We start from the raw sequence: 25298 nt of genomic DNA, 5'->3' as shown, positions 1-25298 counted from the left end.
AGAAGAATGAAATTAGACCACTTTCTTACACCATTCACAAAAATAAACTCAAAATGGATAAAGGACCTGAATGTGAGACAGGAAACCATCAAAACACTAGAGGAGAAAGCAGGAAAAGACCTCTGTGACCTTAGCTGCAGCAATTTCTTACTTGACACATCCCCAAAGGCAAGGGAATTAAAAGCAAAAATGAACTATTGGGACCTCATGAAGACAAAAAGCTTCTGCACAGCAAAGGAAACCATCAACAAAACTAAAAGGCAACCAACGGAATGGGAAAAGATATTTGCAAATGACATATCGGACAAAGGGCTAGTATCCAAAATCTATAAAGAGCTCACCAAACTCCACACCCAAAAAACAAATAATCCAGTGAAGAAATGGGCAGAAAACATGAATAGACACTTCTCTAAAGAAGACATCCAGATGGCCAACAGGCAGGGAAATACAAATCAAAACCACACTGAGATACCACCTCACGCCAGTCAGAGTGGCTAAAATGAACAAATCAGGAGACTATAGATGCTGGAGAGGATGTGGAGAAACGGGAACCCTCTTGCACTCTCAGTGGGAATGCAAATTGGTGCAGCCACTCTGGAAAACAGTGTGGAGGTTCCTCAAAAAATTAAAAATAGACTTACCCTATGACCCAGCAATAGCACTGCTAGGAATTTACCCAAGGGATATAGGAGTATTGATGCATAGGGGCACTTGTACCCCAATGTTTATAGCAGCACTCTCAACAATAGCCAAATTGTGGAAAGAGCCTAAATGTCCATCAACTGATGAATGGATAAAGAAATTGTGGTTTATATACACAATGGAGTACTACGTGGCAATGAGAAAGAATGAAATACGGCCCTTTGTAGCAACGTGGATGGAACTGGAGAGTGTGATGCTAAGTGAAATAAGCCATACAGAGAAAGACAGATACCATATGTTTTCACTCTTATGTGGATCCTGAGAAACTTAACAGAAACCCATGGGGGAGGGGAAGAAAAAAAATTGAGGTTAGAGTGGGAGAGAGCCAGAGCATAAAAGACTCTTAAAAACTGAGAACAAACTGAGGTTTGATGGGGGGGTGGGAGGGAGGGAAGGGTAGGTGATGGGCATTGAAGAGGGCATCTTTTGGGATGAGCACTGGGTGTTGTATGGAAACCAATTTGACAATAAATTTCATATATTAAAAAAAATGTACTTGTAGAGTTTAATTGGCAATATTGTAGAAAGAATATTGTATTCTTCACTAGCCTTAGGCTCTGGCCAAATTGAAATGTTTGTTTTCCAGATATGTTTACGGCTTTTCTCTTTCTCCTCTTTTGCTCACGCTACACTCTGAAGTTTTTCCTTTCTTTTCTGTATATGGAAATTGTGTCCCTAAGCCTCCCCTCTCTCCTTCAGTTCTTTCCTGACCTAGCTGTAACACCTCCTTCTCAATTCGCGGAGTAGTTTTTCTGCTCTTTCCACAAGTAGTCATCACACTTTAACTGATATTACATATTTGCTTCTTTTTCTCATTGACAGGGCTGATGGCAGGGATTATGTGACTCCTGTAATGCCTAGCATTGTACATTGCCAAACATAGATGTTTAACCATAACTTGACGAAGGAGTGAAAAGTTGTAAGGAAAGTTTCTATTTTGTTGCTGGTACCTTTCAATTAAAGTGATCCTTCCTGGCATAATTAAGAATGTTTTAGTTCTGTTTGTAATGAATTTAGTAATGCTCTGTATCCGGAGCTTCCATTTCTAGTAGAGTTCTCTGGGTTAAATATCAAGTTTCCAAAATCTCCTGGTACCTTTGAGGTATATGTTTCATTTGAAAATAAATGATTTTGGAGGGTTTACTTTTGTATTCTATGACACCTCAATCCATATTTTAGTTACTTGCTGCTGGTTTTTACGATGTGACATGGAAGAGCACTAAATTATATGGTTGAGTTTGTCATTGGTGCTCCACAGGATCTGCTAAGCCTTTGTGGCTATTTGGTCAAAAAGTGCTACCATTCATCTGGACTTGATGTATTTGTGATTAGTGCCTTTCTGTTGAGAAACACATAGGACACACTCTTTCGTGAAATCTTACTACACTGTGCCTGATTATTCTCTCAGCAGTCACAACAAGGGAATTTTATTCTTCAACTTCTATCACTGAACATTCAAGTGGTAAGAAAAAAAAATACCAAATGTTTTCTTTATTTTGAAATTTCCTATTCTGCCTGGAATTGTTTGGTTTTGGAAATAGGTTTCCATGTACATTATTGGTCACAGAAAGAGGATTTAGGGAAGAACTATAAAATAGATGGTATTGTAAGTTTGTCATCATCTAAATTTACTGTCAATTACGTTTAGTAATAAAATGCTCTTGTGAGTTGTCTTCCAGGAAGAGAAATGGTCTGGATTTGGAAATCAGGAGTCAATTTTGGCTGTGTCTCTGCCTGCTGTTTGATGTTAATGAGGCCCCTTTAGGGGCTCACTTATTCCTGGATGAAATAATAATGCTTTGTAGTTCTATAAGAAGCTTCAAACAGCTCAAAAGCTTTGGATGTTTACGACAATCTCATTAATATCCATATCTTCCTCTAGTAGGTTGGTGTGTGCAGGAAATGAACCGCCGATGTAATTAATTGCCTGAGGTTGGATCTATAGCAGGCCCAGGTCTGGGCTGATGTTTTAGTCACCAGTGCATACTATTTCTGATACTGTGAACTGGGAAGAGTAAAACAATCCTATATGAAGGTTGGAATGTGAGGTCTAATTATTTGGCACTGTTGGAGACTTAGGGATTTTGCAGGTCACTCTCAAATGGTATGGACATATTTGCTGAAACTGCCCATGGAATTTCTTAGCATGGTTTTACAAGGCTGAGATCTTTACCCTCCTACCTTTTTTGTCTCGTTTCCCATGACTCATTCCTCCCTGCCATGCATCTCTCCTAAACTCCTGTCGTGGCCTTTCATGTCTCTTTTACTGCATGCCTTTTCATGTGCTGTTGGCTTTGCCATAATGCCTTTACCCCTTTACCAGTATGATGGGTTTTCACTCATTCTTTAAAACCTAGCTTTCTTCTCCTGAACCTATATCAAAAACATACATATTTCCTGCATTCCAATTACTTGTGTCTGCCATCATGTTCCCATGGTACTATGTGTATATCTTCTATTATTGGCACAGGGCACTCTGAATTGTACTTATTTGTATATGAATCTCTACAACTACTTGGGAGGTCCTGATGGATACAGACCATATAATAGTTTTTTTCTTTGTCAGAGCTTAGATATATTAGATGTATTGGATCACTACTATATCTTTGCTAAATTGGTAAAATTCATATACATTAAGCTTTCATATTAACCATAGGACTGATTTTAATAAATACCTTGCAAGATCTGCCTTAATTCATAGTCATTCTGCATCCAACTGCAAGTAAAGGCTTTTTTTTCTTTACAAAGTATTCCTGATTGAGATAGTTTAAGAGTTAGTATATGACATTTGCATACCAGTGTACATTTCAATGCCTATTTAGGTATTCCATGTTGCTTTTATTCATTCAGGGCCCTGAGTTTTATACTTTCAGATATCTTTCTCTTAGACAGTATGAGACGTCCAGATATATCTACTGATTTTCCTCTTAGCTGCGGAAGAACAACATAAGAGTTTTGATTCATAGGAAAGAAAGGAATTTGTGAGCCTAAACTTTCTTCATTTAGAGTAGGATTATTACTTTAACAATATAACATTATATTATGGGAAATAGGGAATTTAAATTTTATTTGTTAAATTAATCATTTCTAGATCAAATGATATTTATAATTTTTTTAAAGTTTATTTATTTTGAGAGAGAGTGTGAGCAGGGTAGGGACAGAGAGAGAGGGGAGAGATAGAATCCTAAGCCCAGTGTTAGGCTTGAACTCAACGAATTGTGAGATCATGACCTGAGCCGAAATCAAGTGTCTGATGCTTAACTGACTGAGCCACCCAGGTGCCCTGTATAAATTGTTTTAAAGAATGCTTTGAACCAAATGTTACTAATGAAATAAAAGCTATAAAATACTTACAGAAAGTCATAATGTCTGTAATGCCCCCTATTGAGAACTTATTACATACCAGATAAACTACTAGGTGATTGATCTTTATATATGTGTAAATCTGTATCTGTCTGTCAATCTGTTGGGCACCTAATATATGCCAGTTACTGTACTAGGCACTAAATTATTTTTAAATTCTTTTATCCATGTTTGAGTTAGAGACTATTCCCATTTTATAGATGGGGAAGATAAGACATGGAGTAATTAATTTGCCAACTAGTAAGTGGCTTAGCTGGGGGTTAAACTCCGGTCTTCTGGGTTCCATAGAATATCTATTAACAGTTTCTACTACACCTGGCTGCTTTGCATTATTTACATTTTTTTCTATGTGAAGTTTTGCTGCCAGATCTTTCTTAGCTATTGTTGTTCGTCACATAAAATTCTAATGGAAATGCTTTGACCGTTGGCAGAGCTCTTTACCCAATATTGAATTTTAGGACATAGTTATAATTTCTTTATCATGACAGGTTTACATAGTCTCATGTCACAGTGTCATTCAAGAAGAATTCGATCTTAAATTTCAGTTTTTTAAAACCAAGAAAAAAGCAATTAATTTTTTTTAATGTTTATATATTTTGAGAGAGAGAGAGAGAGAGACAGAGAGAAAGAGATACAGAGAGAGAGGGAGACACAGAATCCAAAGCAGGCTTGAACCCACGAACCACCAGTATCATGACCTGAGCTGAAGTCAGACGCTTAACCCAGTGTGCCACCCAGGTGCCCCCCAGAAAAGCAGTTTGTAAAGTTTATAGATTATGTGATTTTAAAGTTTAAAATAACTTATGCTTTTTAACTGTAAAATCATTTATAATTATTCATGTCTTTCAAACAGGTACCAGGTGCTTGCTTTTGCAACGGATGCAGATAAAAGACAGGAGACTGAACAACAAAAACTTGGTTCTGGAAAAAGACTTGTTGTAAGGCCTTTTTTAATATATAAAATTTCAGTAATATTGTATCTAATCACAGATTTTCTTCAGAATAAAAATTCTGGGAAGAAAATTTTTAAAAATATTTATTTTAGCTATTTTTCTTTTCTATGTTATGATTCTATCAATGGGAAAAAATTCAGTTGACTATTATTGAGCAATGGAGACACATGCCTGGCTGTGTCATAATTTATCAGATTTAAAAACAAAGTTTATTTATTTTGAGAGAGAAAGACTGAGAGAGTAAGGGAGGTACAGAAAGTTTATTTATTTTGAGAGAGAGAGAGAGAGGGTGAGACAGTGAGGGAGGGGTGAGAGAGAGAGGTAGAGAGAGAGAATCCCAAGCAGGCTCCCCTCTGTCAGCTCAGAGTCCAACAGAGGGCTTGAACTCACGAACTTTGAGATCATGACTTGAGCCTAAATTGAGAGTTGGGAGCTTAACTGACAGCCACCGAAGCACCCCATTTTTCAGATTATAGAGTTGCACTACTAGAATTATAAATGTCCAGATGGAGTTGCTTTTAACTGAAGTGTTTATAAACTAATGTAGCAAAAGGAGAAAAATTTAAAGAAACCTTTAATAGGCAAAAATATTGCTACTAGTAGGCGTGTGATTAAATATATAAGTAAAAGATAAAAATTCACAGCCCACAAAGATAAAATTGGCCTAATGACAAGATGGAAGTTTGGTAACTTGAAAAATAGTTTGAGGAAAAATTGTAAATGGTAAATTCTCCGTTTAATGAAAATTAGGGGATAAATGATGATTGGGAATTCTTTATCTGGAGAACCACCATCGACAGGAAGGAAAAACAGAAGGAACTGAAAATTATGATGGATACAGTAAAGTGAATTTGAAATGGCCACATATGAAAGAAACTACATGAAGAAATAATGTGGAATTTAGAATACCAAGGAAGTAAAAATATTAGAGAAAATCAATTTTCTATATTAGGATACAGAAATTAAGATAGGAAGGCAGGCCAACTTGAAGAGCCAAGAATGACATGAAAACATTTTCTTAATACTAGTAAAAAGTGAAAGAGAGCACAACAAATACAAATATGGCATATTTTTTCACAGAATTTGGAGGCACCATATTAATAATAGTTAAAGGATAGACTTTGGAGTCACATCTTGAGAGTTGTATTTACTACTAATTTTGAGCAAGTTTATTAACATGCTAAGCCTTAAGTTTCTTAGTTGCAAAATGGTGACGATACCTATTTTACAGTGTCGCCTTTGGAAATATATATATAATGCACTTAACAAAGATGTCTAGATGATGAAGATGACAATGATAATGATGATCAATTTGTCCTTGACCTCCTCCTCAATAGTAGTTGTCTTCCATCTGTCCCATATATTCTGCACTTCAGCCACACGGTCTTCTCTTGTTCTAACTATTCCATGGCTGTTCTTGATTCAAGGCTTCTGCACATAGTTTTTATTTAGTCTGGAATATCCTTTACTCATTTATTTGTACATGTTTATTGATACTACTCTGTGCCTTGCATTGAGAATGTATTCTGAAAGCAATTACAGATTAGTGATTTTCCCATTCTCCTTTAATTAATGAATAGAGTAAGAAATAGCAGTAAAACTTCCTTTCGTTACACCACAGTCACTTGGCAGGACTGTGATGCCATGGAACATTAAGTATATTGCAGAGAAACAAAATTTATCCGGTGGAATGCTTTTAATAAGGTAGTTGTGGGAAGGCAGTTAAAAGCTGCCTATGTTAGAGCTACCTCTTAACTACTTGTTGATTTCTAATTTATTTCTTTTGTGGTCAGAGAGATACTTTGTATGACTTGGAATTCTTTCAGATTTTTTGAGATTTGTTTTATGACCTAGAATATGATCTATCGTGGTAAATCTTCATTGAGCACCTGAAAAGAATGAAAGAATGTCCTTTTTTTTTTTTTTTTTTTTTTTTTTTTTTTTTTTTGCTGTTCTTGGGTGTTCTATAAATGTCAGTTAGTTAGATTGGATGATAGCATTGTTGAAATTTTCTATATCCTTGTTAATATTTTGACTAATTTCTGTCAATTATTCAGGCAGGGATTTTGAAATCTCTGACTGTAATTGTGGATTATCTGTTTCTCCTTGCATTTTTATCAGTTTTTTGCTTCATTTATTTGAAATTCTTTTATTAGGTACATAAGCATTTAGGATTGTTATGTCTCATGATGAACATATCCCTTTTTCATAACCCTCTTTACCTTTTTGAAAATAACCCTCTTTACCTGTTTGCTCTGGATAACATTCTTCTTTTAATTTATTAAAAGTGTTATTCTGATATGTTTCCATATTTTTACTTTTATCCAATTTGTGTCTTTGTACTGAAAATGCATTTCTTGTAAGCAGCACATAGTTGAGTCTTGCTTTTTTTGTTTAGTATGATATGCTCTGCTTTCTAATTTGTGTTTTAGACCATATACATTTCATGTGATTATTAATATGGATAAGTTTAAGTTTGTCATCTGGCCATTTGCTATTTGTCCCATCTGTTTTTATTTCCATTTTCCTGTTTTTCTGCTTTCTTTTGGAGTTATTCAGTATTTTTTTATGATTCCATTTTATCTTTGTTGGCTTATTAGCCGTAACTCTTTGTTTTGTCATGTTAGGAGTTGCTTTAGAGTTTACAATATTTAATTTACCATGATCTACTCTCAGGTGATAGTATACTATTTCACTTATAAGAGCCATACTTCTGTTTTTCAGCCTTTGTGCTAATTGTCATATGCTATATTTTTACATATACTATAAACTCCATATTACATTGTTACTATTTTTTGTTTAAATATTCAGTATCTTTTAATGTGATTTAAATGAAAAGAATAATATATTTTTACCCATGCAGTTACCATTTCTGGTACTCTTCATTAACTTATGGAGGCCATATTTCCACCACATTTCTTTCAATGTGAGTTCACTGGTAATGAATTCCTTCAGTTTTTCTGTGTCTCAAAAAATATTTTTGCATTTTTGTTTGAAAATATATTTTTGGCATAAGATTTTAGTTTGACGTTATTTCCTTCCCTGGCATTTTAAGAGGTTGCTCCACTGTCTTCTTGCTTCCATTGTTTCTTATGGGAAATCTGCCTACATTCTTGTCTTTGCTTCTTTCTTCTTCATATCTTTTCTGTGGCTGCTATTCAGATTTTCTCTTTTCACTTTTTTGAAGCAATTAGATTATGATGTGCTTTGTGTAGTTTTCTTTATTTTGTGCTTAGGATTTGTTGAGCTTCTTGCATCTGTGAATTTATAGTTTTCATGAAAAGTAGAAAAAAATTTTTTTTAATTTTTTTTAATGTTTATTTATTTTTGAGACAGAGAGAGACAGAGGATGAACAGGGGAGGGTCAGAGAGAGAGGGAGACACAGAATCCGAAACAGGCTCCGGGCTCCGAGCTGTCAGCACAGAGCCCGATGCGGGGCTCGAACCCAGGGACCGCGAGATCATGACCTGGGCTGAAGTTGGACGCTCAACCGACTGAGCCACCCAGGCGCCCCTAGAAAAAAATGTTTTAAGAGAAAGAAAGAGAGCATGAATGGGAGAGGGGTAAAGGGAGAGAGGGGGAGAGAGAATCCCAAGCAGGCTGCATGCTCAATGTAGAGCCTGATGTGGGACTGCATCCCATGACCCTGGTATCATGACATGAGCTGAAATCAACAGTAGGATGCTCAACTGACCAAGCTACCCAGGCACCTTGAAAATTAGAAAATTTTTGACTCTTAATTCTTCAAACTTTTTTTTTTTTTTTTTTTTGTCTTCCGTCTTTCTCTTCTCTGGGGACTCCAGTTACACATGCATTTAGGATACTTGAAGTTGTCCCACAGCTCACAGATTTTATTTTCTCTTTTTTGTTTTGGATGACATCTACTGCTATGTTTTCAAGACCAGTAATCTTTTTTCTATAATGTCTAACCTGGTATTAATTCCCATGGGTTCCATCTTTATAAGTTCAATTTGCTTTTTTTTTTTTTTATTATTATATCTTCCATGTCTCTACTTAACTTTTTGAAGATACAGAATACAGTATAGTTATAATAATTGTTTTAATGTCCTTGTTTTCTGATTCTAACACCTGCATCAGTTTTGAGTCAGTTTCAGTTGATTTATTTATCTCTTTTTTTGTAAATCATATTTTCTTATTTCTTTACATACCTGGTGATTTTTTATTAGATGGCAAATATAGTCATTTTACTTTTGAGTGCTGGATATTTTTGCATTCCTAGAACTCTTCTTGAGCTTAGGCCTGGGACACAGTTAAGATACTTGGACAGTTTGATCCTTTTGGGTTTTTAGATAGGACCAGAGCACTGCTCATTCTGTGGCTACTTATTCCCCACTCCTTAGGCAAAATGCTTCTGAGTGCCCTGCTCAGCTCCCTTTGAATTATGAGGTGTTCCAGTCTGGCTAGCAAACACAGGCAGTATTCCAGGCAGTATGAATGCTGGGCACTGTTACCTCTAATCCTTTTGGATAGTTCTTTCCCTGGCTTTGGGTAGTTTTCTTACATGAATGTGCTGATAAGTACTCAGATGAATATTTGAGAGGATTCTTCACAGATGTCAAAGTTCTGTCCCTGTGCTGCTTTCTCCCCTTTGGCTTGCTGTCTTATGAACTCCAGCTGCTCTGGTTTATCTGAACTCCCAGCATCCATATCCTTAATTCAGGGAGTTTGCTGGGCCTTACTTGCATTGCTCCGCCCTGCACCATGGCCTGAAAACTCCTTCACGGATGGAACAGTCCTACTACTCACCTCATTTGTTTGGTCTTCAAAGGGTTGCTGTTCTTTGTTGTCTGATATTCAGTGCCTTCCAAGCTGTTGTTTCATATATTTTGTCCATGTTGTGTTGTTTCAGGTGTGATGGTAAAGTCTTTTCCTATTACTCTCTCTTGACTGGAAGTGGAAGAACTTTAAAATTATTATTCTTAGTAAACTTCTGTGTTTTTTGAGACTCATTCATTTAGAATGTGGTATATTTCTCTAAGGGGAGGTCACAGAGAGGGGCGCTCATACCTAGTGAATTGAAAGAATTTAATGGCTAGATGTCATCCTTCAGTCTCAGAAACTTGATTTGCCTGAATCCTGAATGAATCATCATCTCAGAATCAGGGACACATCAGCCCAAGTTACAGATAGTGATATTTAATCCTAGAATGCCAGCCTATTAAAATGCAATGAGGGGTGCCTGGGTGGCTCAGTCAGTTAAACGTCTGACTCTTGATTTCAGGTCATGATCTCACGGTTTGTGAGATCGAGTTCTGTGTCAGACTCTGTGCTGACAGTGCAGAGCCTGCTTGGGATTCTCTCTCTCCCTCTCTCTCTGCCCCTTCCATGCTTGCTTTCTTTCTCCACTTCTCTCTGTCTCTCTCTCTTTCAAAATAAATAAATAAACTTAAAAAAATTAAAAAATAAAATAAAGTGTAATGAGAAATGTGATTGTCACAGGACTGACATTTATGTTTTGTATACAGTGGAATCTTTTTATATAGGTAAGTTACACTTGAATTTAACAGTAATGAAATGATTTCTTGGTGTTGAATCCTGATTAAGATCCAAGATAATCTTATTTTTTTTATATTTTTTTAACTTGTAGAAAATCCATTTGGATTTCATACTTTCTGCAGATATTTTAGTACTTAAAGTAGATAAATATCTCAATGATATCTTGATGGCCAGAAATTTGTTTGTATCTTTAATGTGAGTTTTCATATCTCTTCTTTGATCCATTATTTGTTGATTATAACCTAACTCTGAGGACACTCTTATTTCCTCTCTGTCCACATGCTTTTGTGCAGCCATCTCACTGTTACTGCCATTTTCAGTATATGTCTGTCAGCTGATGCCTTTGCTCTTTTTTTTTTTTTTTCAATTAAAAAGCATTAATTGAGTGGGGACTGAATTCTGAAAAGTATGTTAACTTTAAATTCATTCTTTCATTACTTTAAGAAGCATTGTTTGAACATTGACCGTGTTCCAGAGATATGGAGTTACCCTGGTATAGTTCTTAAGGTGTTGAGGGTCCTGCCTAGGCAACTGGGACAGCTTGTTGGCTGCTCTGTGTGTGTGTGTGTGTGTGTGTATAGATAGATAGATAGATAGATAGATTTTTAAATTGTCTTTATGTTAAAACATTATAGTTACATAAATATTGGTTAGGTTTTACTGCTTATTAAATTTGATTTGTAAAGTAAACACAATATGGAAATTTTTCTTATGGAAATTTTGCAGTGAAGCAGATAACTTCTTTATGTGTATTATTATTATTTTTTGAACAAGTCATGGTCCCTCCTTTTCTGTCATAGGATCTTTGTACAGCCAGCTCACTTTGCATAGGGCATTCTCCCACTCAATCCTCTGCCTGTCTTTTTTCTGCCTCCAGCTTTATTGAGGTATAATTGACAAATAAAAATTATATAAATTTGTGATCTTTTGATATATGTACATTGTGAAATGATTACCACAATTAAGCTAATTAACATATCTATCACCTCACATAGTTCTCTTTGTTTTCTTTTATGGTAAGAACATTTAAGATCTATCTTAACAAATTTCAAGTATATGTACAAAACAGTACAGTAATATAACTATAGTCATTAGACTGTACATGAAGTCTCCAGAATTTATTCATTCTGTGTAACTGAAACTTTGTACCCTTTGACCATTCAGTATCTTCTCATTTACGTCTTCCCTCAGACCCTGGCAACCACCATTATACTCTCTGCTTTTATGAGCTTGTCTTTCAAATATATTTTTTTAAGTATTTATTTTATTTTTGAGGGAGAGAGAGAGAGACAGGGTGTGAGCAGGGGAGGGGCAGAGAGAGAGGGAGACATAGGATCCAAAGCAGGCTCCAAGCTCCAGGCTGTCAGCATAGACCCTGATGTTGGGTTCGAACTCATGAACTATGAGATCATGACCTGAGCTGAAGTCTGTGCTTATCTAACTGAGCCACCCAGGTGCCCCTGAATTTGTCTTTTTTAGATTCTGCATATAAGTGAGATCATGTAGTATTTGTTTTTCTGTGCCTGACTTATTTCACTTAGCATAATGCCTTCCAAGTCCATCCATTTTGTCACAAATGGCAGGATTTTCTTCTTTTTGAAGACTGAATAATATTCCATTATATTATACACATTATATAGTATATTATATAGAATATCTCACACATTCTGTTTATTCGTTTGTTCATCAATGGACAATTTGGTTGATTCTATATCGTGGCTATTGTGAATAATGCTGCAATGAACATGGGATTGCAGTTATCTCTTTAATATTCTGTTTTCATTTCCTGTGACTATATGCCCAGAAGTAGGATTGCTGGATCATATACTAGTTTTTAATTTTTTGAGAAATCTCCCTATTGTTTTCCATATTAGCCGTACCAATTTATATTCCCACCAACAGTGCAAAAGAGTTCCCTTTTCTCTACATCCTTGCCAACAAACTTGTTATCTCTTGTCTTTTTAATGATAGGCATTCTAACATGTGTGGGGTGATATCTCAAGGTGGTGGTTTTGATTTGCATTTCCTGATGATTTAGTGGTTGGGCATTTTTTCATATAATTGTTGGCCATTTGTATATCTTCTTTTGAGAAATCTGTTCAAGTCTTTGCCTATTTTTAAATCAGGTTGTTTGTTTACTTGCTACTGAGTTGTCTAGTTCCTTATGTATTTTTAGGTGTTAACCCCTTATTGGATAGATGGTTTGCAAATATTTTCTACCATTCCATAGATTATCTCTTTACTTTGTTAATTGTTTCTTTTGCTGTGTGGGAACTTTTTAGCTTGATGCAGTCCTTTTTGTCTATTTTTACTTTTGTTGCCTGTGCTTTTGGGGTCATATCCAAAAATTCGTTTCCTAAAACAATGACAAAAAGCTTTTCCTTAAGTTTTCTTCTAATGGTTTTACAGATTGAGGTCTTATGTTTAAATCTTTATCCATTTTTGAGTTGATTTTTGTATATGGTGTGAGATAGGGGTTCAATTTCATTCCTCTGCATGTGAATATCAAGTTTTCCCAATACCATTTTTTAAAAAAAGTATTTATTTATTTTTGGGAGAGCACAAGCTAGGGAGGAGTAGACAGAGGGAGACAGAGGATCTGAAGCTGGCGCTGCACTGACAAGCTGACAGCAGCAAGCCCAATGTGCAGCTCAGATTCATGAGCCATGAGATCATGACCTGAGCAGAGATCAAGAGTCAGATCTTCAACCGAGTGAGCCACCCACTCCAGGTGCCCCTCCCCCACCGCAACACCATTTATTAAAGAGACTGTCCTTAGTATGTGGTCTTGATACCTTTGTTGAAGATCAATTCATTGTAAATGCATTTATTTCTGGGCTCTGTTCTGTTGCATTGGTCTAGATTTTTTTTTTTTTTAAATGCCAGCACGGTGCTATTTTGTTAAGTATAGCTTTGTAGTGTATTTGAAAATCAGGTAATTTAATAAATTTGATGCTTCCAGCTTTGTTCTTTTTGCTCAAGATTGCTTTGGCTATTTGGAGTCTTTTGTGGTTCTGTATGAATTTTAGGATTTTTTTTTCTATTTTGTTGAAAAATACCATTGGGATTTTGATAGGGATTTGAATCTGTACATCACTTTGGGTAGGGTAGTATGGGCATTTTAATAATAGTAATTCTTCTAATTGATGAACATGGCATATCTTTCCATTTATTTGTTTTTCAATTTCTTATATCAGTTTTTTGCAGTTTTTGTTTTACACATCTTTTTATTTATTTATTTTAACATTTATTTATTATTGAGAGACAAAGAGAGAGCACCAGAAGGAGAGGGGCAGAGAGATGGGGAGACACACATTCTAAAGCAGGCTCCAGGCTCTGAGCTGTCAGCACAGAGCCTGACGTGGGGCTCGAACCCATGAACCACAAGATCATGACCCGAGCCGAAGTTGGATGCTTTACCGACTGAGCCACCCAGGTGCCCCAAGTTTTGTTTTACACATCTTACACCTCTTTGGTTAAATTTGTGTGAGTCTTTTTTTTCCCTGCCCCACTCCCCAAATTTATATGAGTATTTTTGAACCACTGAATAGCTTATATCATCTGGCAAAAGATGGGACAAAACCTATTAGAGTATATAAAATATCAGAAATACGGTTATCGCAAAAAAAAAAAAAAAAAAGGGAAGACTAGCCAATCTTTCTGTCTGCTTTGTTGCGAAGCAATTTCTTAATTGTATTGATATGAAAGTAACTGAAATGCTTTGTTTTTAGCAACTAAATTGATTTTAGCCTTTTCTTTGTAGGTGGATTGGACTCTAAATATTGGAGAGCAAGCCCTTGATATATGTATTGTCTCTTTCAATCAGTCAGCATCTTCTGTTTTTGTTCTTGGTGAGAGAAACTTTTTTTGCCTTAAGGATAACGGACAGATTCGATTCATGAAGAAACTTGATTGTAGCCCAAGTTGTTTTCTCCCATATTGCTCAGGTGTGTAGAAGTATTTTTCTTTTATCTTTTCCATATGTCAAGGCTAGTGATATACATCAGAAAAAGCCTAATTCACACGCATATATTTTAAACATCTAGGAAAATAGTTTTATACAGAACATGTAATGGAAATTTTAACTTCAGAGTTTGAATAGAGGTTTGATATAAAGCACACATTTGGTTTTGTCAGTCATTTTACTTTGTACAGAATGACTTGGAGAATTGGCCTCAGATATACATTTATGCTTTCCAAAATGTGGCTATTCAAGATGTTTCCAAAAGAACACCAGACTCTTAAAAGCAGAATGAAGCATATAGTAATGTCCAATAGAATGACTTATCTGTGGCTAATGCTCGGTAAATCATTAGCTTAAAGGTGTTAAATATTAATGAAATTCATACTTTCTAGATAAAATGCAAAAGTGTTGGCTACTATCTACTTCTAGTTCCCAAGTCTGTAAAATCATTGTGTAATTTTTGATATTCATGCTTGAAGTTAAAAACTAATGTGTTACTAAAATAAATGCTTTTTTACTTTAGGCATTAACATCAAGACATTGGAATTAATTTGTATACTAAATCCCTTAAAAGTGATTTAATATACTGTTGCAGATAACTGTTTTCTTATTATCTTCTTTTCTGTCTTCAACATACAGTTTCTGAAGGAACAATAAATACTTTGATTGGAAACCATAATCACATGTTACATATTTATCAGGATGTGACACTGAAGTGGGCCACTCAGCTTCCCCACATTCCTGTAGCAGTAAGAGTGGGCTGTTTACAGTAAGTGATTTAATGTTTTTTTTTTTTTTTGATCTGAGTCAAGGAATTCTGTAGAAGTTTTATGAAATAATAGCAAGTGATTTTACTGAAGAATGACAATTGACATTGTAGTGTGAATGTCAACAATAGAAATAAATTTAAAATATAACTTGTATTGGAAAAGGATGTAAAAAAGTCTTACTTAGCACCATCAATCATTTTTATGTTATTTTAATTCCCATGCAGTTAACACACAGTTATATTAGTTTCAGGGGTACAATATAGTGATTTGACAATTCCATACATCACGCAGTGCTCATTACAACAAGTGCACTCCTTAATTGCCTCAATCATTTTTATTTAGTATCTCTAGGAAGACATCATTTGTAAATTAAAGATTTAAAGAAAATGGTTTACCTGATAGATTATTTTCTTTAAAATAGAAAAGGATTTCTTCAAGCATGTGATGGGTCCCATTTAGAGAGCATTTATCGTTAGACTGAGAGTACTACACATGGAAACTTGTTTCAGACCTTATTATGTCAAGTGGTGCAGAATTGCTGATTGTGTTTAAGACAGTTTAGATTATAAATTGGGCCAGTATGCATTTAAAATGAAAGATAAAACACATGTCCTAAATTTACAAAATTTATCAAAAGGAGAGAAATGAGACATAAGTGTGTAATTTTTCTAGGTTGTCAGTATAAAAGGCAAGAGCCTGACAGACTTTTAGCATCTCGGATTATGTTTAGGAATTGAAAATCTCAGTGAATATGTAGAAACACGACTCTTTATACCCATTGTGGGGCTGGACCTCACGGCCCTGGGAGCAAGAGTCGCGTGCTCCACTGACTGAGTCAGCCAGGTGCCTCTAGAAACACAACTTTCTATAAAGCTTTATAGATTCCCTAGATCTATTCAGTTCTACTTATTTAGATCATTTGATTGAACATTTAAAAACCATATGTAGAGTTCTTCAATGGCACCTATCGTATCTAATCAGAATGCCTAATGCCCACGAATTAAGATACTGGATGTATAATATTGTTGAAGCTCAATGAAGGGTATTCATACTTGTAATAATGGTTAATCTAAAGCCTGAATATTGGGAAAATGGAAACAGTGTTTTTAAAACATCAAATATTTTAAAAAGAAGTTGCTTTCTCATGTTTTATGAAAAAATATCATCATACTTAACACAAATTATGGTTATTTTGTATCTGAAGAAAAATTTAAAATTTGAGATTGGCTTTTACAACGTCTACCAGATAGTCTTTTAAGTTCAACCTAACACTTAGACTCCCAGACATTTTAAATCAGATTTACTTAGGAGGATTTAGAACAGGAAAAACATCTTGCCAGCAGGGCAACGTCAAGTATTTCTCTTCTGGGAGAGTCATTCTTGCAGCAGTCCATATATCCATCCAAGAGCTGTTCTCTTTGGCTTCCCAAGTGACAGCTCAGGTGCAAGAAGACAGATCTACACTGGTGGGTATGTGGCCCATCTTGGCTTATAATCCCCATGCCCTTCAGTTTTAAATACTAAGAAGTCATTGTGGTTTTTGTGTATATGTGGGGCATAGGAGGTGATGGATAGAAAGACCTATTGAGACTATTTAGTTGAAATACTTATTTTACACATATATGATTTACTGAGACATGCCTATTTCAAGCGTCCCTATACTCAGAAGCTCAAAGATAATGTTTCTCAGCAGATATTTATGGTTAATTTATAGTTCAGATGTCCAGATGCATCTTTTATAAATCAAGGGTCCAGAAATAACTGAAATTATTAGCAGTGAAAAACCAGATTTCCATAATGTGCATCAAGATGTTTCTATTCAGAAGTAGTCTGTCGCATCTAAACTTACGTATTAGTGAGTGAAACTTCCTCTATCTCATAGCTTTTTCAGGATCAGGATTATAAATAATTAAATGCAAATATTTCCATTAATGATTTCTACAGTTAATTTATAGCAATAACTTTTAATTATTTGTTGGAAGATTTTTCTTATTTTTCTGTAGTTTAGCATTAAAGTATATAGTTAGACTGTTCGAAAGAGTTTCAGTATAATTTTTATTAGAATTTTAAAAGTGATTCTTACTGACTTAGCTCTAGCATATTTATGTTTAGAAGTTATTATTTGAAATTAGAAGCAGTGAAATAATTTTGCTTCTGCTTTTTATTACATTTAGAGTTAAGCTTTTTGGTGGAAGCTTCCTTGGCTGAGTGTGTTTATTTGTAAAGGAAATTGCTGCTATTTTAATATGTTTCTTTTCAATGAATAAGAAATACTGGATTTGAATCAAGTTGATGCAATTATACTTAATAACAGCATTTTGCTCAGAAACTAAGATGCTTTATTTCCTCCCACTCCCATCTACTTGGCAGCCCAAGTCTTCTCTACCTTGTTTATTATAAACCGATTCTGAATCTGTTTCCTTCTTTCAATGACATTCTTGATTAGAGAGAGTTCCTTTGGTTTAATTATTTTAATTTTTGTGGATTAGACTATGGGAATGTGAAATTAGAATATAGTGACATGTGTGCATGTTATAATGTTCTTCAAATTCTCTACTATTAACTGTTTTCCTCTCATTGCATGAAGTAGCTGTGGAAGCCTGGCCAATATCTTACCTCTGCTGTGGTCAGTCTCCCAAATGGCAAATAAAGATCATTATTTATCGGTAATGTTACTCTCTTGAGAGATATGAAATATACCTCAAAGTTGAAGTCTATTTGAATGAATGTTCAAAGTGATGAGAATCTTTCCAAACTTTAGCTGGCAACCACAGCCATTGTGCCTTAAAATCTTATTGCAGTTCATTTTTTAGCATAAACAGTTCAGTCTAGTATTTGAGTGTATTTCTTCCTAGGCTGTATCTACTATAGTAACTTATTGTAACTGTCAGTATTTAACTGTTTCATTCTTTAACCTTCATGGTTGTAGTATTCTTTACTAGAATGTTTTCCCCATTTCTTCTCTGGATTCTCCAGTCTCTTTTATCTCTGAGTCCTACCTGAAGTCACATAAAGAAGACTTCCCTCCCTGCTTTGGTCTCCTCTTTCTCTGAATTTCTATAATATTTACATTATTTTGGTGACTGCTGTTTGATTTTGCTAACTCCTCAACTCAGTCACGCACTCCTTTAATGTGGGGGACCCTTTCTGCTTTTGCATATCACACTGAATCATCAGCCCCAAAGCTGAATATATAGTATATACTTGGTAAACTTGTAAAAAAATCTGTGATTTGTGCATGTCAGGGGGAGGAATGGCTAAAAACACCTTATAAGAGCTTTCAATGGAAGTTCCTTTTCTTAAAAATATGAAACAATTGAGAGTCCTAGATGGAAGGCTATTATTTTTTGAAAACAGATTTATTGGAAGAGTTTTCAAATTTCAGTGACTTTTTTTTAAGTTTAACTTTTACTGTTACTTTGTCATTTCTCTTTTTGTGTGCTGTGTAGAAAGAGAACGTGGACCTATGTATACACTTTTCACTCTGTTGTATTTTTAAGCATTTCCTTTGTGGCTTAATAGTACACATAAAATTTGTAAATATTCCTGGAATTATGGTAAAGCATAAATTATGATTTTAGAGCTTCGGCATTCTTTTTGATATTTTCCCCTATTAATCTGTTGCAGTTCAGGAATGGAATGTTAGTCTTTCATTTCCATATTTTTCTGTCTTTTTGTTGTTGAATATCTAAGCATTTTGATTTATATAGTCTAGTTCAGTGAATTTGCCTTGTGTTTATGATATTTTACTTTTTTGGTGAGTTAAAAAAATTTATCAATATAAAATTGACCTTCTTTGTGTTCTCATTTAATATTTCTTTGTTTTGGTTTTGTTTTATTTACTTTAAGTACAGTTTGCTATTCATTACTGGTATGCCATGGTCTGTGCTTTTCTTTAATCTATAATTTTATCTTGGATGTGTCTCATATACACAGAATTTCATTGGATTTTTTTAACCCATACTGAAGACCATTGCCCTTTAACTGACCCATTTATAATTGTTATAATCCATATACGTGGCCATTTTTCTTTTATGGTATGTTGTAGTTTTAATAGTATTTCCTTTGCCCTCCATCTCTATGTGAGTTAGAGTTCTCTGTACTTAGATATCCCATGTATTGGATAGTATATACACATACGTATCTCTTTTCTTTATTTCTATTAGTGTCGACTTTTCAGTTTTGCCATAATCCAAGAACAAAATGAATCTTTCTCCCTGTGATAGGCAAGGGATTTAATACAGTTTCTTTCTCCTTTCCTATCCCCCACCCTGCTGTCTGTACCAGCTCCACGCACAGGCTTGGGTGTAAACGTGAGCTTGTTCTCACACATATCGCCCTACACACCCACACACCCACACACACTTTGTTACTGTTTGTTCTTTGCTACAGTAACATAAGGTTTTAGCTATAAATTATTGTTAAACTATTCTAGTGCTTTTTTGGAGAATGTTTTCAAATTTGTATTCACTTTTTATCTAGACCTATACTAATTTTTGTTATTTTTCTATATCTATTAAAGGTTGTAAATCTTTTTATATTACAAATTGCAATTTTTAAAATTTATTAATTTTACTTCATCTCTTAATATGCTAATTTAATACTAAACTAATGGTGTAGGGTGTTAATATTGCATGGTAAAAATGTATTGTCACATTTGCCCCTCAAACTTTATTGATGTTGCTCCTTTATTTTTTAATTTTTTTTATTATTTTTTGATTGTTTAAAATTTTTTAAAAATTTTTTACATTTATTATTTACTTATTTATTTATTTAATTAATTTATTTTTTTAATATATGAAATTTATTGTCAAATTGGTTTCCATACAACACCCAGTGCTCATCCCAAAAGTCCTTTATTTTTTTAAAAAGAACTTTTGTACAAAAGAATAATCTTGTGATTTTTTTATAAAAAGCATAGAACTGAACTATTTAAAACTCAAGAACTATTTGAAAGTGCAAGTAAAAAACCAGAAAAATAAACTAACTCTGCCACCAAAGTTATCTCAATATTACCACCTAGAATTAACATGTGTTAGCACCTATTAAACATGAAGCTGATATTTTTGTCTACACATATGCATATTTAGGCATAAAATAAAATTTCCAAAGCAGAATAATTTTTTTTTAAGTTTTTACTTATTTTATTCGTACTTTTAAAAAAGTAAGCTCTGTGCACAATGTGGGAGTGGAACTCATGACCCTGAGATCAGGAGTCGTGAGCTCTACCAACTTAGCCAGCCAGATGCCCCCAGAATAATCTGTTTTTTAAACATATATTTATTTCATTATTTAATTATATATATACATACACACACCCACACACACACATGTATACATATATATGTGTATATATATGTGTGTGTGTGTGGGTGTGTGTGTATATATATATATATATATATATATAATTCTAACAGACAAAAGGAATAGATGAAATGGAAGGAATAAGTGAATTTCATGTAAATGTTTATTCACAACAATATATTTTAGTTTCTAAAAGACTTTACTAAAGAATAGAAAAAAAATAAAAGGTTATTATTATTTTGTTTGTTTAAAGTAATAAGTTTATGTTTGTAATTTGTTACAACAGACAGTTTCAGTTTTTTTTTCAAGCTGCATTTCAATGTTTGGCAGTGTGCATTGACTCCCTGTTATCAAAGACAAGGAAAGCAGCATACTTAATAGTGTACTCCTTATTCCTCTCTTTTTGCCAAAATTGGCTATTGTTGGTATACTATTATTGTTCATTTTGTCAAAGTTTAAAACAGTTGCGTATATTTTAGTAATCACAATTTTCACAGTCCTTTCATCTTATCCATGTCTCTAAAAAAGCTTACTGTCAGTGTTTTTTGTTTCCTTCTTTATTTCTTTTACTGTTCCTGAATTATCTTGATTCACTTCTTGGTTGGTTGAGTTTAATCATTCAGCAGTCTTGAGGAAAGCCTCTAAGTCTTCCTGCATTCTTGAGAGTTGTTTATTGCTGTTATACTTGAAGATTATCTTAGCTTCCCTCAGAAATTTGGACATTCCATTTGGTGTTGACAGTTGCTGTGGAAAGGCCTGAGGCTGACTTAAATATATTTTTAAAACTTCTTATTGAATGAATACTTTTTCTGTCTAGATGCTCATGTCTAGCTTATATATTTTTTAATCCTTAAAGGACTGTAAAATTGACTAGCATTATTGACAGTTGATTAATGTTGCATTAATATTGTTCTGGGACAAGGTGAGCTTTGGTAGATTCATGTTTTTATTCATTTCAGGAATATATTATTCCATTGTAACTTTGAATATTGGTTCTGCTCTACTAGTTTAGTTTCCTTAATATCAGTGTTATAAATGTTAGCTCTACCTTGTCTTCCAAATCTAGCATCTCCTCGTTAATTATTTGTATATTACTTTCTTTCCATTTTGATTTTTGTGATTTTTTTTCCATGTCTGTCTATCATGTTCTTGAGTTTGTTTTTATTTTATTTTATCTTATTACTACTTTTAATGTGGCCTTCATCCCTATAGCTTTTGTTTGATCTTTTCAAATGAAAAAATTATGTTGATAATTCATTGATACAGTGCTAACTATTTGATTTCTCCTTTTGTTTTCTTAGGAAGTTCTTGGTATGGATATTTTCTGCCTTTTGCTTATGTTCTTATTTTCTTCATCTCTTTGTTTCACCTCTTTTACTTTATTTGCAATTTCTATACATAGGTCCTCTGTTAATTACTCTACAATTATTACTTTTTTTTTTTTTTTTTTTAGATGGAGATAGTGCGAGTCAGGGAGAAGGGCAGAGGGAGAGAGAATCTTAAGCGGGCTCCACCCTCAGCAGCATGAGGCTCAGTCCCATGCTCCTGGGATCATGGCTTGAGCCAAAACCAAGAGTCAGATGCTCAACTGACTGAGCCACCTAGGCACCCCATTGTTACTCATTTTAAAAAGGGTGATAGTCATTTGCTGAAGAATCATGTGGGAAAGAGGGGAAAGACTAATGAGCTCAGACCACCTGAGTCTTTTTTACCTTCTCACTGCATTTATTTTTTCCTTTACCCTAGTGACCCATTTCACTCAGCTTTTAGGGTTTAAGAGGTTGGTCAATCTAACAGAAGTCCCCCTAGATCCTCAGTCACAGGCCCTTGGTGCTAAGAATTAGTGGCTGCTGGTTGTTTTGTGATCTTCATTGGTTAAGAAACGAACTGATAGATAAACGCATCTTTTATTTACACTGCGTTTTTTTGATGTTGCATCTCCTGCATCCCACCTATGGCTTTGGATCCCATCATGCTAGTATAGGACCTGACCATTCTGCTTGAGGTCTGAGGAGCATGTGCCAGCTCTTGCAGCCTTGTTATTTTGGCCCACAATTTGAAATGTTTGGCAGAATAGATGCGTCTCAAAGTTTGTTAATTGTGATTATAGTTATTTCCTTGTTCCGCTTTCCCTTTTTGTGTGTAGGGGGTGAGTGGTTGTTATTGTCATACTTTCTGATGTTTTTTGTCAGTTTTGAGGAGTTCTGCTATACTGTTTTTGACTGGAAGTTATTTCTTTTTTTAAAAAAATTTTTTAATGTTTTTGCTTATTTTTGAGACAGAGAGAGAGCATGAGTGGGGAAGGGCAGAGGGAGAGGGAGACACAGACTCTGAAGCAGGCTCCAGGCTCTGAGCTGTCAGCACAGAGCCCAACGCAGGGCTCGAACTCACAGACTGTCAGATCATGACCTGAGGTGAAGTTAGATGCTTAACCAACTGAGCCACCCAGGCGCCCCTGGAAGTTATTTCTTTATCAGTTAATGTTTATTGTTGCTGGGGAGAGGATTGATTTTTGGACAAATTTGATTTTTGTTCTGTTAAGAGTAACTAGTTCTTTATGTCTGATGGCTTATAGAATGTTTATCATTTTTCTCTGTAAATGTCACATTTGCCACTATATATTTGTCTGATATTGTTTTTCTTGATTTAGTTGGGAATGTAGTGAATTTAGTTTGTTTAAACCATTTGTTTAGCAGTTAAAGAAAGCTTCCTTATGTTTTATCTTTGATTATTCTTTCAGTTCTGTTTGATGTATTCTTTATTCAGGGATATTAATATCTTTCGGTTGGCTATTTTCTGTTCCTAATATATGCTATCTTCTTCCTGATAATTTTCATTTCTGTGTCATTTTATTTCCTGTTTTCTAGTACAGTGTCTGTATTTTGTGTTCTTAATCATTGGTTTGAGTTTCCACAGCATTAGTTTTGTTCTTTTCAGTGTCTACCATTGGAGATTTTTTTAGTCTACTGAGACAATATCTTTCTACTTCTCATGCCTCATACCTCCTGCACCTTTGTCATGAGTACCCATAGTAGTACACAACAGGCTACAATTTCCATGATGCCCTTGTACCCGGTATGTCTTATTTTGAAACATGTTGATAGTGTTTATTTGAGGACCCTATCTCTGAGCATATTAAGTACTACTACTAATATCTGTCCCTTATGTGGCCAATTGTTTTATAGAATTTGTTACCCCTATATGGATGTGGATAGGTAGTATAGGGGGGGTCAAGGGCAGTGGTAAAGGTGGGAAAGGTTCAGGTGAGTAGGGTTAAAGTATATTACTTCCATTATAGGTCAGATTTGAGTAGTAAAAGATACCTGCATAGTTTTATTGTTCACGTAGAACCTGGGTTTCTGAACCAGACTGAGTCAGGGATGGGGATTAGGGAAGAAGAAACATCTTCCTCTCTTTGTTCACATGGTCTTTATAAAATGAAGCTGGCGTGTGGCATGAGCTAAAATAATACTCTTGGCTTCATCTACCTTGTAACCAGTCTAAATTTCTTTTGGGTTCTGGATTTATAATTTATGGGGTTGTTTTTCTCTCTTCCCACCTTTCTTCCTTCTTCCAATGACTTTTGTGTTGGTGTCTTTGTCTCTTTTCAGTTCTTGCTTGGTTATTTTAGTTAGGTATTGGAAAGCTTGCACTGAAGGCTGTTGCTATATTGAATTGAATATTTCAGGAGAGCCTTAGGATCATATTATTCAATTGCACAGAAAAATCTATTTGGGAAATGGATTGGAATAGTACTGAATTTAGGAACTCTTTTGGAGAAATTGGCTCCCCCCCATTCTAAGTGCCTTTTAATTTCCAAAAATAATTCTGTTCAAGCTAGACATTACACAGTATAGTGTTTTGTTATTTTGAAAAAAATATTAAAATAAAATGTCAGCCTTTTTGGACAGATGTGATCCTTGAATGGTGGCTGAACTCTTGAGTTTACACAGAAAATATTACCATCTTTAGTAATTAGATACCCCACTATCCTCCCTTCCCAGTTAATATTGGTCTTACTTTGTGCAGTGTTCATTATAGCGGAATTCTTATTCAATGAAAGAATTTGTATCCTTTCACGAAATTTGACATAGTGGGTTTAATATTAATATTATTATTTTCCTAATTTTCTCATCTCCCTATCGTAGTGTAGTATTTATATTCCTTTGGTGGTTTTTAGAAACTTGTGTTTTGGTTGTAACTGATGCTTTTGGCTTTGTAATTAAATTAAGTTTATTTAGCTCATTTTACTGTTTTAAAATACTGAATTTCAGTGTTTTCATGATTATTTTTTTCCTGAGAAGTCCATCTTCTTCCCCTATTTTTTGTTTGTTCATTTTTTATTTTGTTTTGTTTTGCATTTTCCTTCTATTTGGGAAGTCAAAAAATATTTTCTTTTCTGTATTAATAGTGACAAATCAGTTTTAAAGAAACCCATTGTAACTTAAGTGGCATATGGTTATAATTGGGTTTTTAGCCAGAAATGTTGAATAGGATAAGAGAACCCCCAACCAGAAAATGGGGGCTTCACTTGGGGCCTGGTGGGCCTGCTAATGCAACATAACAAATTGTTACTTAACAAATATAAGGAGTTGTGGGGAACAGAAGAACAGAATTGATTATATTTGCTATTTTTTTCTTCCTCTTACTGTTAATACCTCACTAACCATGCAGTGGATAAGTTGTTTATGCCAATTGTATTGAAAAATTTTTGGAGTAAAATG

General features: G+C 34.5%; 1 protein-coding gene across 6 annotated transcripts in view; it reads left to right on the top strand.

The window, feature by feature from the left end:
* BBS9 (Bardet-Biedl syndrome 9) overlaps positions 1–25298 on the top strand; it is a 439643-nt gene that overhangs the window by 116274 nt on the left and 298071 nt on the right. For all 6 annotated transcript variants that reach the window (XM_015065037.3, XM_015065036.3, XM_053218247.1 and 3 more), the window contains 3 exons: positions 4919–5003; positions 14300–14483; positions 15140–15269. In XM_015065037.3, coding sequence (XP_014920523.1) covers positions 4919–5003; positions 14300–14483; positions 15140–15269 — 399 coding nt within the window. The remainder of the gene's footprint in view (positions 1–4918; positions 5004–14299; positions 14484–15139; positions 15270–25298) is intronic.

Source organism: Acinonyx jubatus, chromosome A2 (assembly GCF_027475565.1).
Source record: "Acinonyx jubatus isolate Ajub_Pintada_27869175 chromosome A2, VMU_Ajub_asm_v1.0, whole genome shotgun sequence".
Classification (NCBI taxonomy): domain Eukaryota; kingdom Metazoa; phylum Chordata; class Mammalia; order Carnivora; family Felidae; genus Acinonyx; species Acinonyx jubatus.
Note: the sequence above shows the minus strand (reverse complement) of the source record. Positions and strands in the feature narration are given on the sequence as shown.